Raw genomic sequence first — 17,081 nt, forward strand, 5'->3', positions numbered from 1 at the left:
TGGGATGTACTAAGTGTACTTAACTTTTGTTTCCTTGTCAGTTTAACATACAATATAGATGGAAACAGCCTATATAAAATACACAGCCTTAATCTGCATGATCTGTGTAATAGAATTTTATTATTAATCATCATTTAAGTAGAATAGAGAATTTCATATTCGAGTATAGCTCAATATAAAGTAAATCAGATATTTAAAAATGTCTGCAGATTTCTCACTGCTTAATATACAAACATTATGACAACTGTTAGTATACACTTTCCACACTTACACTTTCTATTTTTTTCCGTTTGATATCTGTTGTATGTTTTATTAACATAGTCCCAAGGGTATCGCAGCAGTTATTTATTTAAGGTGAGAAATACAGTCAAACACTACACAGAACACAGGCTTTTCTCTTTCTGAGGGAAAAAAAACATGTAAAGAACACAAACTGCTTTAACCATCTCTGCATACAGCACAACAGACAAGATGGAGACCTCTAATATCACTCTTAACTATGGAAAGTCATGCTCCAGCAATTTTCTACATAATAAGTCTTTGAGATGTTAACAGTCATACAGTGTGGCTGAATATGAAATTGTTCTTTGTAGAGAGACCTACAAACCTGGATGTGCAGTGTTGGAGAAACACAAATACATTTTACTTATTATCCAAAATGACCAGTGAACATACATGTGTTAAGTTTTCATATGTAATATGGATGATGGTTAAAAAAAGTGGTAGATCTATAAATAAGTTTTGTTGGGATACTATTTTTCCTTATAATACCTGGTAACCCTCTGCTATGCATGAGCTTAAAAACTAGGTTTTATGCCAAACCTTAAAAAGTTTGTAAAACAATGTCTTCAGGCAACACATTTATAGCCCTTACATGCATGAATTTTGTGAGGGAGCTTTTAGAGGCATTAAAGTCTAACCACTGTTCAACCTGCACTGTTCTGATTCTAACTCTTTCTACAACAGAGAATTTCACATCAAATCACCCATAATGACTTTGTTTACATCTTTATATAATTATGTAGAAATTTTGAAAATCTGTGAAATTCCCATTTAAGTACATTTTTGGTGTTTTCCAACATTTTTACACAACATTGAGTCCTTACAAGGTTTTAGTCTAAGTTCTACTGTGTAGCAAGGCCTTGAAAGGTTTGATAAAGTTGCCCTTGTCAGTTGGAAACCAATACTATACACCAAACATTTCACATGTGGAGAGTTTCACAGAGCTCTGGCAAGCACTGGCTTCTTACAGCACGATGAGGTACTGTTACTGTGATTCAACAGTTGTCAGTGTTTTTCCTTGATCTGTATACAGCTCATACCCCAGTGGCTGTGTAGACTTCACAAGGGTCTTCAGCGTCACTGTGGGTCAGGCGCCGTCTTGGGGGAGGGCGTGGTGGACACCACCACAGTAGACACTGTTGATTTAGGAGAGCTGGCTGCTGAACGCTGCTGCAGCTGTTGGGCTGGGACGGTCTGGATGCGTACCTGTATGGGGGTGTAGAATTTGTTTTATTTTCTTGTTTTATTGCATTTTCAATTTGAATGCTGAAGTCACCTTTATGTCTGTGTATTCCTAAAAAATTATGACTGTTACCTTGTCCCTAAGTAGAACACCAAATGCATTTTACAACACTTACTATGCTCCTGAGTGTCACAACATGAGATGTCAGGCTGCAACAGGCCAACTAGACTAAATACTTAAGTAAATACGTACGTAGGTTGATTGACTATGTCCAAAGTAGAACTCTATGGCTATTTTCAAAAGTAAATAAATAAAAAAAAAAAGATTTCTGTATTATGTTGTTGTCAGAGTTCCACTACTGCATATGTAGTGCACAAACATATGAATGGAGGTAGTTCATTTTTAATAATACTTTTGAATCATACCTTAAAAATAATGATGCACCACTCAGTCTCTTTTAATAAAACTGTTGTAAGGTCAGAGATGTACATCACTGCACACTGGTAATGACAAAATGTTCCAGATAATGTCAGTGGATGTAGAAACTGTGGATTAACTGCCGAGGTGCTGACCTGCGTGGCCTGGCCCTGCTGTTGCAGTTGCTGCAGCTGCTGAGCTGTGACGAAGCTGACAGGCTTGTTCCCTGCGATGAGCCTGGTGCCTGCTGGCATTGTTGTCAGGATAATGTTCCTGCCGAGATTACTGATACTGCGTACAGAACAGAGACACGAGTCACATCAACCAGACAAGCTAGACACATTATAACTGCAGTAGTCTGCAGCAGGAAGGCCAAAACTAATTCTTCAGGGTGAAAGGTCTGTTGCCTGTAAGTCAGAGTGACATCAGACTCACTATTCTCTATGCTGGGGTGGAGCAAAAGTCTGGTCATTATGGGTGGACCTGATGTGTTCTGGAGGGAGGATATAGTTCAGTGAACAGCTTACATTAACTAGTTACACCTTGCACGTTTTGGGGTTCTGGAGTCCTCTCTGGTGAAAATGTGTAATTGCACACATGTCCAGAAGAACGTTTTGAATGTTACTTTTACATTTCTGGCATTTGGCTGACGCTCTTATCCAGAGCGACTTACAATTTGATCATTTTACACAGGTAGGCCAAGGCAGTGTTAGGAGTCTTGCCCAAGGACTCTTATTGGTATAGTGTAGGGTGTTTGCCTAGGTGGAGATTGAACCCAAGTCTACAGTGTAGAAGGCGGTTAGAGGTGTAGAGGTGTTAACCACTACATTAACCAACCACTATCAACCAATGTCTGTTATGGTTTGGATCCCTTTCCTAAGCGGATAATGTTGATGATCACACTTTGCTTGAATGAGTATTCAAAGAAATGTTTTGAAAACTTTTGACCGATTTTGCATTTCAGGCATGAACTTCAAGCTAGATCTTCTTTTAGAGCCTGTGTGTGTAAATGTTAATAAATACAGACACGATATGGGTAGAATAACTCCCACAAAATCAAATCAAATGCATCTGATTTTTAAACTACTATTTCAGGATTTACTGGTGACTTTCAGCAAAACATGCACGCATATTTTAATGTTTTTTTTCCTCCTGACCTAATGTGACTTTTTTCAATTGTGATTTTCAAATGAAACAGTGTGCCTAAGTTGGCAGTGCTTTGGCCCGTGAGGACTGGCTATGTCAGAAACGAACATAAATTCTAAATAGAAGCTCACTTAGTACTGATGCTGCCTTTCAGTATGGGTGAAGTGACCACACTCTTGCTCTTCAGAGGCTGGCTAAGGACAGAAAGAGGCACTGTGATCCTAGCAGGCAGCTTCCCCTGGGAAGAAAAAAAAAAAAGACACAGTAGGTAGTAATATGCTTTTACTTGCATCAATCATCTAAATTGGTGGTCTGCATGATGCTTTTACAATTGGCTCAGCCTCATTCTTGTGTTTGCTGGGCAAAGAGCTTTTATAATTAATTGCTAATGTTTTTAATGGCCTATAACCTATGTATCAAAAAGTGCTGCAAAATAAAGGTTCACCATTGTGACTAGCCTAATGCCATGTTGTTTTACTTAGCATCATCATCTAGGCTACTACAATTAATTACGCTACTTCTTTCTAGCTAATGCTAAATCTTCAGCCTCATGGCTCTCAAGAACACCACACATGAAGATGACTGCTCAGTTGTCATCAGCAAAATTTTTGCACAGGCATCAAAATGGCCACATGCACACCACTGATGTAAATGAATAAAGTTGTTCACCTGTTGTGTGGCCACTACGGTAGCACTGACAGGCACCTGCCTGACTGTGGCTGCTGCTGTGCCCAGAGAGAGAGGAGAGCCTGCAGCAGCAGGGCCCAGTGTCACACCTTTAGCTCCTGCCACCCCACTTGTGGCTATGGTGACTGTGGCTGCTCCTGAGGAAGCTGTGACAGGCTTGGTGCTCGTGGAAGTGGTGTTAACTGTTACAGTCTGGCCCTGTTTCTGCGGGATCACTCCCAGATTGGGCACAATGCGAATGGTAGTGCCTCCAGCTTTAGAGTCTGAAGAGGTGACGGTGGAAAAGGTGCGGGTTTTGGGATCGGCTACAGTCACGGCCAGTGCAGGCATGAGGCGAATAGCTGTGTCACATGTGGCCTTCAGCTCGGGGTGCACCTTCACCAGAGGCCCCAGAGAGGAAGAGCCTTTAACTGCCAGTCCCTCAGCAGCAGCTGGTGGGGTGGGATTTGAAGTGGCAGGAGGAGAGGCCTGCGGGGGGGTTACATGTAGAGTGGCCGAGATGCCCTTGGCTGTAGTGCTGGTAGCACTGCCTAGCATATCTGGGGTGAGTTTGAGTGTGGCCATCATTTCTGGAGTGATGCGAAGAACTGTCTGGCCTTTAGCATCAGTGGTGATGGAGGAGGGAGGCAAGCGCAGAACATCTTTGCCCTGAATACGCAGGTTAGTGGCAGTCAAGGGAATACCTGTTGCATTTTGGGCTTTCACACCTAGCTGGCCAGTAATGGCAACCTAGATGTTTCACACAAGGATGAAAGGAGATTTGTTTAGCCTCTTCTGCTCTAGGGTACTTTTCAGATTTTTTTTTCTAGCCCTAAACCTAAATGATCTACTTCAATGGAGGAAAAAAAAAAAAAGTTGGATCTTTCATATGATGCATACAAGAGAGATGTATCTTATGAAATACAGAAGTAATGAAGTAAATAATATAAGAAACAACTCTAACCACCAACAGGTTCATTGGACTTAAAAGGCTACAATTCATTTAGCAAGTACACATGATGTACTGCATAGTTTTGTATCATGTTCATGCCATGTCCTCAGTTAGGTAATCCAAAAAAAGCATCCAATACATAAATTAATTTAAGAAAAAAAATGTGGCTTTATTTCCTATGAGCACTCCTATGAGTTTGAGAAATGGCTTACACTACAGAAGGTGGTTCATCATTTGTACCTGTTTAATGATGTTCTGGCTAGTGACCCCCTGTAGCACCGTAGGTGATGCAGTGTTTTGAGCAGGGCTTCCGGGAGAGCTGGTCTGAGTTTTAGTAACTGCCACAGCAGAGGCCAAGCCTGGGACAGACAGGGTTGTCTGAGCTCGTGAAGCTTGCACCTGGATAGGACTTCCTGCAGACTGGCTCCTCAAAGGCAGGGTCACCACAGCCTTCACACAATGACATACATCACCACACACCACACACACACACACACACACACATACATATATACATATACACATATACATTATATATATATATATATATATATATATATATATATATATATATATATATATATATATATATATACACACACCAAACACAATTTTCTAATCTGTCTTTAGAGAGCTAGCTAAACTCCTGACAGTTAAAATGAGCTGAAACAGATGTGTTTAGGGTAAAAAAAAGCCAAGCTGTGCTGGACTAAGCTCTTCTGCTTAACAGAGACCATAGTAATTAAGTATTGGGCTCACCTGTGCAATGCCTTTGCTGTGGGCTACAGTGACAGGCACTCTGATATGATGGGGTGTCTGATGCACCAGTGTGGCTGCCTGGCCTGTAGAGGCAGCAGGAAGGCCAGGCTGAGCAGTGACCACACGGACCTGAGGCAGCGAGCCTGCTGTAGCAGAGTGAGCCACTACTCGAGCTGCAGGCTGCACTGAGGCCTGCTGAGAAGCCTGAGGGGCAACCTGACTGGCAGAGAGCAGAGTGCCCAGCTGAGGCATGGAGGGAGGAGACACCAGCAGAACACTGCAGAAAACAGGAGACAGCACAGGCAAATTCTCACAGTGAGAATATTCAATTTGATATCATAAGATGTCAAACTCCGTTCCAGGATCTACAGACTAGGGATGTAAACCACAGGTTTTATCACAAAGCAATTCTACATCGACTCTTTTCTAACTTTCCTCTTCTAACTCTCTGAATTAAACTTATGCAGGCCTTGGGCAACAGCTGAGGAGCTGAGTCAGAATTAAACCATGCAGATCAGCAGACTGAACATAGAATCTCTCAATTCTGTGTCTTACCTGGGGCTGGTCTTGACAGGATCTGGTACACCTGCTTTTGTTGGTGTTGCCACAGTGGGGGGTAGTGGGGATTTTGGTGTTCCCGGGGTGCTTGGTGTTGGGGTACTGGGGGGCTGGGGTAAGCTGGCGACAGGTGTAGAAGGGCCCTCAGGCACAGAACACTGGCCCTCTGTAGCACCACTCTTACCACTTGTTTCCTTGTTGTCAGACTTCTACAAGACACATACACAGATAAGCAAATCTTCAATCCACAGATGCTTTCAATTTCAAATTAATGTACAAAGGGAATAAAGGAATGATTTCAGAACATAAACTGGTAATATCAGTTCTAAAGTGCTCTTAAGTCTACAAACATAGTGTAGCAATACTATAGAAAAATGATTGAAATGTGTGTAAAGGATTATCATGCCAGAGTACTCACAGGTTTGGGGGTGGGTTTGGGCTTTTGCTGTAGGGCTTTCCGTGCCTTGGCAGCAGCTGCCTGAGCCTGGTGGATCCTCTCTGCACAGAGAAAAGGAACTTATCAATACATCTAACTATGAAATACATGTCAGGAGCAAAAATTATGATATATACAAACACACAGAATTATGTAAATGACCATCCTTCATTTATTTAATTTTGGGTTTATGTAATCGTTTATTTATTTAATAATTGGGTATCTACAGTGACTTTGTTTCTAGCAGTACCTGAGCTCCAGACTGTTCTTTTCCCTAAACTTTGGTTGGTAACTAGCAAAGATATTTTCTCTAGATAGACAAAGCACTTCTTGTAAGTCGCTCTGGATAAGAGCGTCTGCTAAATGCTGTAAATGTAAAATGTAAATGTAATTTCCATTAACTGCCTTATTAACTAATTAAAATTCTTCAGCAGATATTCCTGAGGAGATTACACACAATATTCAAAAGGGGGAAAAAGTCAAAGGAAACAGTAAAAGGGACACTAGGACCTAGATTTACTAAACCAGTAGCTGCATGGCCCACGTCACACGTGTCTATGATAGAGGATATATAATTATTAGTGGATATATTTGGATGTGTTGATTATTACTTTAGAACGATCATTTTGAAAGGTTAGATTTATGCACTGATTTTACCTTAGCCAGCTTGGCTTCAGTACAACAATTTTTTATGTTCAAAAATATTTCATGACCCCCTCTTTGCCAACCCATCCTGCCCTAGCCCTCTTTCCTCACACACACCAGTGTACACATTAAAGGACAGAATAATGAAACAGTAAATCTTCTTGCATTTTCCAACTTCCTGGGCATGCATTCTTTAACCAGCACTGTGCCACAAACCACAAATCTTTAGCCTGGTGTTACAAAGTGCGTCAAATTCAGCTATCAGTCAAGTCTCTCCCACACTCCCTCCCTCACTAATGAGCTCACCCAAGAGAAATTCACAATCAACATTAGCCCATCATTCATGGCCTGTAAGTGGAGCCATTCAACACAGCATCTGTTAATTTAGTCAGATTGTCACTCTGCAAAATGAGGTAACCTGACACTTGGCTCTTCCCAGCTAAACCCGTTCTGCACATCTGCATCAGAAGCTCAGACAGAGGCCATGGCAATACAGGCAAATGTCAGCTACCAAAGGGGCACAGGCTATGAACCATGTGTGCAGTCTGGATGCCTATGAATCCCACAAATGCTCTGCTGTTGGAGGAATTACCAAACTCTTCTTGACTCCGGTCTCTGTGTAGGTAAATCCACAGCTTGCGGCCAATGTCATACTTCACGCATGGGTCTTTCTCATAGTGGAGGCGGTCCAGAGCCCCGCTCACAACTGTGTTCACCTGTGTGAAGCACATAGGCATGAGTTTTTAAGCAAGAACAAACCAAAAGAAGTAGGAAAAAGAGAGACGTAGAGAGAATCGGTGTGTATTGGGTTAGGGACCTGTGCACTGGTGACATCAGGGGCCAGGAACTGGGAATCCTTCAGCAGCTCGCAGATTTCAGCCCGGGTTCCCTCTCCATTAGGCAGCCTTGCAGCTGCATCCCGTACTAGAAACACAAAATGGCCACATTCAACACCAGAAGTAAACATGCTGACTTATGAATAGTACTTGCACTTCAATTATTAAATGTCATAGCAATGATTATACAGGTGAAACCGATCCTGGATCAGCAATCAGACACAATACATACATTCTAACAAATGCGTTCTGACAAAACTCAAGCCGGTATGCTTATGCTCGGACACCACATCAACACAATAGACCAGGTTGGCACTAGTCCACCTCAGTAGACTTATATTTTGCTTACCAGTAGCCAGTTACTACTTGAGCACAAACAATTGGTAGTTGTAATGTGGTGATGACAAATTTTCAACTACCAGTTTACAAGAACTATCTAAATGCACAATAACATAACAAAACCACAATAATGCAGCACACCCAGCAACATAGTCACAGCTGTAACTATACCTTACATCTCCAAAATACTAACTTTAAAGGAGAAGGAATAAATGTTTTACTCTTTTAAAGTTTATATTGTTATACTGGACTTTTTCTATTGAATCATTTGTCAGGAAATTCACATGACAAAGGAAGACTGTTCTGAGGTGTTAAAAAATAAGTGAAATAAGTGAAAAAAATGTGATGATAGCAATAGTTAAGCACTGAAATTAAAATTCCTGGTCAAAACTGTAAATCAAGACACATCTGACTAAGAAACAAAAATTTTTTTTACATACGTTCACATAAAAAACTACTACAAATATTCAAGTATGTAAAATATAGAATAAGCCTATGAATTACAAAAACACAAATCTATTAATTAGGCAGTTAACGTTTTTACACTTTGCACTTTTGTTTGTGAACATTCTTGTCATTTCATAAGCAGTGGCTACAGAAGGCACTGTCCTTTCGCAGGGACTTTCCTTTCTACTTCTATTATTTTGCTATATACTGTCTATCAAGCAATGGGGGCAGTCATGAGCTGGAGGTTAGGGAACTAGCCTCGTGACCGGAAGGTCGCCGGTTCGATCCCCAGAGCCGAGAGCCCATGACCGAGGTGTCCTTGAGCAAGACACCTAACCCCCCAACTGCTCCCCGGGCGCTGCGGATTGGGCTGCCCACCGCTCCGGGCAAGTGTGCTCAGTGTGTGCTCACTAGAGTGTATGTGGTGTTTCACTTCATGTATGGGTTAAATGTGGAGGTGAATTTCCCTGTTGTGGGACTAATAAGGGTCACTTAATCTTAAATGATTTGAGTCTTAGAATTTGACACTTTGACAGACTAACAATCTTTTGTCATTTTTCTGGCCAAAACGGTCAGCCTTTAGTCAGCCAAAAAGCAAAAGTGCCACATCTGGCCATTTTCATGTGAAATGTTTCAGCCGTCGAAATTCAGGGCATCCCTAGGCAACGATATTTTCGTTTGTATCTAAGATTTTTAAAAGGCATTTGTGCAACTGAGAGTTTTTTTAAAATGTTACCCAGGGAGAGAATAGTGACATAAGCTGGTCGGTCAGACCGCAGGAGCGAGTGCTCGCGGGCTTTGTTGAGGGATGTCTCCTTATCAAACACTCCTTTGACAGGCCCCACCACAGACTCAAAGCCATGCATGCGGAAGGTGAAGGCTTTGTGAGGCTGGTCATAGCGCTGCTGCTCCTAAGAGTCAGAAACATAGGTTAATGCTACAATTAAGTCATGTTCCACATGTACTCCAGGTAACAGTAGTGTTTGCAGAATCCCACCTTAAATGCACAGGGGATCAATCACTCAGGTGAGTCCAAAGCACTTACCTGCTCTTGGAAGACATGCCGCTCCTCTTCTGTGCTGGGCCTCACCACATAATCAGTCCACCTGCCACATGAAAAGAGCACAAAGTGTACAAACAGCAAGGAACGAAAGGGATCCTGTTTGACAGAATATGTAGTTATCTTGATGTGCTATATCTAAGACAAATAATAGTGGGTGTCATTGTTGGCTCAGGGTGAAACTCACACTCTAGGAGCTGGAGGAGTCAACTCAGCTGCTTCTTCTCCTTCCTGCTGTGAAAGAGGGAAAAAAACAAGTTTATACAGAGTAGGGGATTCCAGTGTTGTGATGATAAGGTGGAAGCCAATGATTACACTAAGGTACTTTGACTACCACATGGTCCTTCGACTCCAGCCAAAGAAGGCAAAGTGCACTGAGATCCTTCTCTGCATCCGGACAGGGACCTGAAAGGAAATGGATAAATAGGGGGGCAAGGAGCCATTTAATCACTTCAGTGCTTTCACAGAAAACAGAAAAGTTGGCTCCGGGGCTAATGTATATGATAACATTTTTGTTTGTTTATTTTAATACTGTTGCACAACACAGACATGAGGAATATAGAGTCAGTTCATCTTACCAATCCATTTCCACTGCTGGGTGTGTTCTCTGAATTCAACATACGGAGTGAAGCCACTCGGCTGAGCCATGGAGCCAGCTACATAAACCACAGAGAGAATAAACAATATGTTCACCTATGATAAATAACACATTCTTCAGCAGAGATTCAGTTAATGGAAAGAATAAAATCAGCTTGGAGAAAGAAACAGTAGTAACTCACATTTATTTTCTCCAGCTAAGAACTGCAAAGCAGGCACTACCAGCTCTGACCAACAGGAGGCCAAAGAGAACCAGGGATTGAGGGCACTAGCAGGAGAATTTTGCCACTGCTGCACTTTCTCCTCTATCTAGGAAGCCAAGAAAATACATGATCACAGTTATTTTACTTCATGGGACTCACAGGCCCAACAAAACACACATTCTATCAGATGGCCATAACCATGTTTACATGCAACCCAACAGTTTGATGATTAGTGTACCCAAAATGAGATCAAGATGACAGTGTGGTTCAATTATCATGATTTTATCATTTAGAAATGTAAATGCTAAGATCACTGCAATGATACTCTCAACAGTCCAGTTTCTAAGGCTGGCTTTAGATGTTGAAACAGCCATACAACTTAATTTGCTTGAAATCTACATGAAAACAATACACTTGAGTTGCATTACGTAAAACATCCTGCAATTCATTTGAAACTTACTCGTTTCAAGCTCATGGAATAAGTTATGAAACAACTGATAAAAACACCAATAACATATCATGTGAAAACATGGAACGACATCATGTCAAGGATTTATTTTAAGGGAACAACTGAAAATGAGACCCACCGTTTACTCTCCTGTTATCGTGTTCTACGTAATTATATTATTTGTTTGCTCCTAATTTGACTCTCCTATTTTTGCACAGGGATGTTGGGATCCAAATGACAATAAATTACAGAACAGTGACAACATACTAAAACTATAATAAACCGTAAATAAAGGGAAAAAAGAATAAAGAATATAGAACTATAGAGAAAAAGGGCAGTGACAGCCAGAGAAATTCAGGCTATATGAAAGTTATAAAAATGCTGCAAACACATAAATAACACTAAATGGCTTACTTTGTACAGTGAGAAATGATATGCAGTACCAAAAAAAGCTGTTAATTTGGCTATATTGTGGAGTAATGAAGTGTGTTGCATGCCACTTTGATTTGTTTTTCAGTTGCTTCATGTAAGTGTCAAGCTGCACAGAAATTGTGATGAAACTTACAGTGTGCAACTATCTACACGGAACTTTCAATGTGGAAAGTAAGCCTGAGACTAACTACAAACTTAGGCGATTGTGCACCTGCAAACTTTAAATTAATTTTAGTATTGATTTCAGTGCATCACAGACAGTATGGTTTCTTGTTACACAGGCAAGTGTACCAGGGAAGACGATGCCAGGCACTCCTGTCTAAAGATGTTTTCCAACAGATTAAAGAAGCTAATAGCGATTTCCTCCACTATGTCAGGACTGTTCTGGACCTCTTCCATGGGTCTGTAGAGAACAGAAGAAGAAGAAAAAAATAACTCAATCCTATCAGAGAGAGTTCAAAGCTAAGTGAATGTATTAGTTGGCAGACTCACTCTTCCTTAACACTCTGTAGGCTGGCAGCTGCATTGTCAGATAGGTTGGTAGCCATGGAGGCTGTAGGGGTCTGACCATCACAGCCATCCTCAGATTCTGATTTAATAGGCCTCATTTTCCGCTTCCTCTTCTCTTCTCTCATCTTCTTCTTAGGCAAAGCCAGGTCAGATAAAGCTAAGTGTCACAAAAAAAATAAGAGGCACTCAGTTACAATTGCAGAAGTGCATGAATTGTATTTAAAATTGACAAACCAAAATGAGCAGGAAATATTAAGGATTAATCAACAACTGAGGTCTCTCTCACCCATAACTGATCCTTTTCTGCCTATATTTACACGCAACATAATATCACCAAGTTGGAGGTCAGACGTCATCAAGTCAGGATGATCCTAAAGGAGATGATATCATAGCTGTGTATACAAACTTTGTATCATTACAATACAGTGAGTGAAATAAAGGCATTCTAAACCAGGGACATTTTTCTAAAAGTGACAGTAAACCATGAAGCAGCTACGCACATCTAATCAGGCATTAAATCTTGAGATGTAAAATTCATTTTTCACCCAGTGTATTACACCTCTCACCTTTACTGTCCCTCTTATCTGATTTGATTATAATCATTTACATCTACATAAAGGAGTTTTACCATAAACTAGCAATTCTGTACATTTAAGTGAAACATTTTAGTGATGGCATCAAAATAATGAGGTCATTTGCATAAACCTACTGGATGTTGTTTCCTCTTCTCCCTGTGTCTTCTCAGCATGGCTCTCAAGTCTTTCTCTCCCAGCTCTGTCTTATCTGCGTCAAGAAACATTGTTCTCATTCTCTCAGAGCAAAATAAACAGAGGTTTTACTGAATGACAGTTACTAAACTAACCTCTGGTTTTCATGTCCTGGGTAGAGAGGCTCGGCAGAACCCTTAGAGAGACTGTTGGCGTTGGGGAAGAGGGGGGCGGAGGCACTGGCAACCAAGATGTTGTGTCTGCAAGCACAAACAAATACCTTCTATTAAAGATTAAACACATTTTTTAAACAATTTTGTATATATCGTAGACTGACTGACTGACTGACATGAAAAAATTGTCATCAATATCAATGCTGATTTCATGGTGCTATAAATTCTGATACATATCCAGTAATATCATTTTGTAAATAGATGGCATATTGTCAGGCCAATATAAGCAGAAAAGGCTTGATTGGATATCAGAGGAGAAAAAAAGAATGAATCCCAAACTTAACAAATTAAGCCAGAAATATCATCTGCTCACACTGCATGAGGTGATGTTAGCTGAGCACTTCTTCATGTGGGGCAGTAGAGTGTCTGAGTAGTTTGAACAAGATGGCTTTCTTTTAGATGCACCCCTTAGGTATTCATTTTAAAGCTTATATCAAAATATAAACAGAATACACTAGTTTTAGGCAAACTGTACTTTGTGATTCACAGTCGCTAAAAATTAATCATCAAATATGACTGTCAGCTCTCACTGTTCTCTCATAAAATGTAATAAACTCAAACAGCAGAAACTCCCAAAGGTTTAAACGCTGTTTAAATATATAAATACAGTACATTAGGCCTTATTCACCAAATGTTAAGAGATTTCTTCGTTAAAAAAAAAAAAAACATTTACATAGTTTTCAGGAAGATTCTGATATTCACCAATGTTTTCTTATTTGAGATTTGCTCTTAGATAATAACAAAATTATGCATACTCAAAAGCACAAAAGTACAAACAACTCTTCAGTTTAAGAACACATCATGAGTCTGATTTAGATATTTCTTAGAACCTTTCTCAAGAAAAAATTTAAAAAAAAAAATTTCTTAGATATTGATAGTGGTGAATGAGGCCCGTTGCTCTCAGCACTTTTAATGATTTCTCTGAATTTGCTCTTGGTTTTCATCAGTTCTTTTCATACAGAGCTTTTCTAGGTCATCTTTATGGTTAAGGTCAGGTTTTGAATGCTAATTCATTCTTATATGTTTTTGTAATTGTAACCATAAGGGTGTTACCAAGTTGCCCAGTACAGCCTGGGTTGCTTTAGAAAAAAGAGGATCAGCCAGTAATTGCCAACTTAACAGTCTCTATAAAGAGTACAAAATCTACCCATTTCATCAGGCAACTGCTAGAATTTAGACATATTTTAATCAACACACCATCGTCATCAGAGGACACATTGCTATCCCCACACTCGGTTTTCACTTCCCGCAGTATTCGACCCACTCTGTGCCTGACACGCTGCTCTTGCACCTCCTTGTGGGAGGGGACAGTGTAGCGCCGTTTCACAGACAGTTCAGGACCACTGCGAACAGCCAGATCCAGCAACTCCTATATAGAATTTAAAAAAATGACATTACAGAATGAATGAATATGGAGCTTGCCCAAGAAATAAATATTATTTGCTATTTAAGCACCTATATTTTCATAGATTTAGTATACCTTTCTGGAGACAAGAATTTGCTTGAGCAATTTGTGGTAGTACTGCTGGAGGGAGTAGATGTGTCTTTTTCTCTGGGACTTTGCACAAAGTTGCCTATACTTAACCACCTCTGGGTTAAAGTAGCCATCTGAGGATAGATTTTCAAAACATGTTACCTCCTCATAGGATACACTGAGAGTGGAGGAATCTTTTAGGTTTATTGAGAAGTAATAAGCTAGTAATTCAGCTACCTCTGAAAAGTTTTTGGGCAAGATGCAGAGGGTTGCCAAAGCAGAAGTTCTGGTTGTTGAAGAGGTCACTGATGACATTGTCTTGTTCTGAAATGTTGTTCTCTGGAAAGTGAGGTAGAAGCTGACGAAGGTGTTGTCTCTGGGCATCTGTCAGAACCTCAGACCATGTACTTTCACTTATCACAGAGAAGAAAATCTCTGGCTGCTCGCACATGCATTAACAAACACAGACACACAAACACACACAATATTTAACGACAAGAACACATTGTAAAATTACTGCAATCTTCTTACAGTACAGAGAATGATGTTACTTACATCCTCTAGAAAATCTTCTGGAATACGAACTCTGCAGTTCCCCAACATACACTCCTCCATTACACAGCCGTCAGTGTCCATTCCTGAGTCCAAGGGGTCTGTTAACATCTGAGCCAACGAATCCATATTTTATGAACCTCAAAACTGAACACATATTTGTTAGACAGTCCGTTTCATCTAACTTACCTTTCACTCTGAACATGAGAACATACAACCTAAGGAGACTCATTCAGTTGTTCAAATGCACTAACAGGCTAGGTTAGCTACCTACGACTGTCAAATCTAGCTACAAAAAGCAGCCACAAAGATCCGAAGAGCCCATAGTTGGCTTCAACAAGTGTATTGTGTTTCTGCTCGTGTAAAGGAATGAAACGAATTTAACGTTATGACATTTATGAATTTAAGACAGTGACATTCAATTAGCTAGCCAGCTAGCAAAGTTTCACCCATAACAGCACCACAACAAACCATATTTATTTGCTATTTAGATCATAATCAATATGGCTCTATGCCAAAAGAAAAAAAACTGAAATCATTCTACAAAGACATTTTATTTTTTCTAATATCTAATCGTTTTAGCATTTTAGCGTGGCTCCCCAGCTAGTTAGCTAACTAGCAACGTTACTGCAAGCTGTACTCGCACATATATACTACTGCACAGGTGTACTACGTCCACTTAGTATCTGATTCACATACAGGAGTAACTCATCTTACCTGGCGCGCTGAGGAAAATGAACAACAACGCTAGCTAGCTAGCTAGCTACAACTGCTAGCCACACGAAGGAGAGGTAGGAATAATAACATCGATGCACCAGAGCCGGTTTATGAGGAGCCTGGCCACTTCCTATTCCCCCGTCTAACAAAAACAGGACAGCTAAACAGCAGAGGGCGCCCGCGAGTGAGTCCTCAATTATGGGAGTAAATGGAGCCCAACGGCTAAAAACGAAAAGTGAAAATAGACTCTAATCACTTGTCCAGGACGTTTCTTTAATTTTAGAAAGTTGAAGGATGCATTAACTAAAAAATAAAAGAAAACTCACCTACATACACTACCGATCAAAAGTTTGGAGTCACCCAGACAATTTTGTGTTGTTCATGAAAACTCATACTTTTATTTTTCAAACGAGTTGCAAAATGAATAGAAAATATAGTCCAGACATTGACAAGGTTTGAAATAATTTTTTTTCATTTGAAATAATAATTTTCTCCTTCAAACTTTGCTTTCATCAAAGAATGCTCCCTTTGCAGCAATTACAGCATTGCAGACCTTTGGCATTCTAGCTGTTAATTTGCTGAGGTAATCAGGAGAAATGTCTCCCCATGCTTCCAGAAGCCCCTCCCACAAGTTGGATTGGCTTGATTGGCACTTTTTGCGTACCATACGTTCAAGCTGCTCCCATAACAGCTCAAATGGGTTGAGATCTGGTGACTGGGCTGGCCACTCTATTACAGATAGAATACCAGCTGCCCGCTTCTTCCCTAAATAGTTCATGCATAATTTGGAGGTGTGCTTTGGGTCACTGTCCTGTTGTAGGGTAAAATTGGCTCCAATCAAGCACTGTCCACAGGGTATGGCATGGCGTTGCAAAATGGAGTGATAGCCTTCCTTATTCAAAATCCCTTTGACCTTGTACAAATCTCCCACTTTACCAGCACCAAAGCACCCCCAGACCATCACATTACCTCCACCATGCTTGACAGATGGCGTCAGGCACTCTTCCAACATCTTTTCAGTTGTTCTGCATCTCACAAATGTTCTTCTGTGTGATCCAAACACCTCAAACTTAGATTTGTCTGTCCATAACACTTTTTTTCCAATCTTCCTCTGTCCAATGTCTGTGCTCTTTTGCCCATATTAATCTTTTCCTTTTATTAGCCAGTCTCAGATATGGCTTTTTCTTTGCCACTCTGCCCTGAAGGCCAGCATCCTGGAGTCGCCTCTTCACTGTAGAGGTTGACACTGGCGTTTGGAGGGTACTATTTAATGAAGCTGCCAGTTGAGGACCTGTGAGGCGTCGGTTTCTCAAACTAGAGACTCTAATGTACTTGTCTTGTTGCTTAGTTGTGCAGCGGGGCCTCCCAGTTCTCTTTCTACTCTGGTTAGAGCCTGTTTGTGCTCTCCTCTGACGGGAGTAGTACACACCGTTGTAGGAAATCTTGAGTTTCTTGGCAATTTCTCGCATGGAATGGCCTTCA

The 17,081-nt window shown here is 40.7% G+C and overlaps 1 protein-coding gene across 5 annotated transcripts; it reads right to left on the bottom strand.

Moving 5' to 3' along the window:
* Positions 1 to 98: 98 nt before the first annotated feature.
* On the bottom strand, positions 99 to 15,738 carry nfrkb (nuclear factor related to kappaB binding protein). 5 transcript variants are annotated; one of them, XM_017698574.2, is made up of 26 exons: positions 15,600 to 15,738; positions 14,886 to 14,993; positions 14,568 to 14,769; positions 14,337 to 14,464; positions 14,054 to 14,225; positions 12,779 to 12,883; positions 12,626 to 12,699; positions 12,203 to 12,287; positions 11,899 to 12,073; positions 11,698 to 11,809; positions 10,506 to 10,632; positions 10,305 to 10,382; positions 10,052 to 10,131; positions 9,914 to 9,960; positions 9,712 to 9,772; positions 9,403 to 9,577; positions 7,862 to 7,968; positions 7,637 to 7,760; positions 6,382 to 6,461; positions 5,961 to 6,172; positions 5,406 to 5,682; positions 4,887 to 5,096; positions 3,698 to 4,444; positions 3,160 to 3,266; positions 2,038 to 2,173; positions 99 to 1,488 (listed from the first exon to the last, which is right to left on the bottom strand). In XM_017698574.2, exons 2-26 carry the CDS (start codon positions 14,991 to 14,993, stop codon positions 1,360 to 1,362), a joined length of 3,858 nt encoding a protein of 1,285 aa, XP_017554063.1. In that variant the 5' UTR covers positions 15,600 to 15,738; the 3' UTR covers positions 99 to 1,359. The 5 variants fall into 5 exon arrangements, with proteins under 5 accessions (XP_017554063.1, XP_017554062.1, XP_017554061.1 ...); XM_017698573.2 differs by having other exon boundaries at positions 9,914 to 9,957; positions 10,061 to 10,131; positions 14,886 to 15,029; positions 15,600 to 15,730; XM_017698572.2 differs by having other exon boundaries at positions 10,061 to 10,131; positions 14,886 to 15,029; positions 15,600 to 15,730.
* Between the last annotated feature and the right edge of the window lie 1,343 nt (positions 15,739 to 17,081).

The sequence above is a fragment of the Pygocentrus nattereri genome, chromosome 16, assembly GCF_015220715.1.
Source record: "Pygocentrus nattereri isolate fPygNat1 chromosome 16, fPygNat1.pri, whole genome shotgun sequence".
NCBI classification, from domain to species: domain Eukaryota; kingdom Metazoa; phylum Chordata; class Actinopteri; order Characiformes; family Serrasalmidae; genus Pygocentrus; species Pygocentrus nattereri.

Coding starts and splice junctions, on each gene's coding strand:
- nfrkb (XM_017698571.2), bottom strand. CDS start 15,011: ATGGATTCGTTGGCTCAGATGTTAACAGACCCCTTGGACTCAGGAATG. Junction 11,810..11,898: donor CTACAGAGTGTTAAGGAAGA/GTGAGTCTGCCA, acceptor TGTTCTCTACAG/ACCCATGGAAGAGGTCCAGA. Junction 10,633..11,697: donor GCCTGGCATCGTCTTCCCTG/GTACACTTGCCT, acceptor TTGGCTTCCTAG/ATAGAGGAGAAAGTGCAGCA.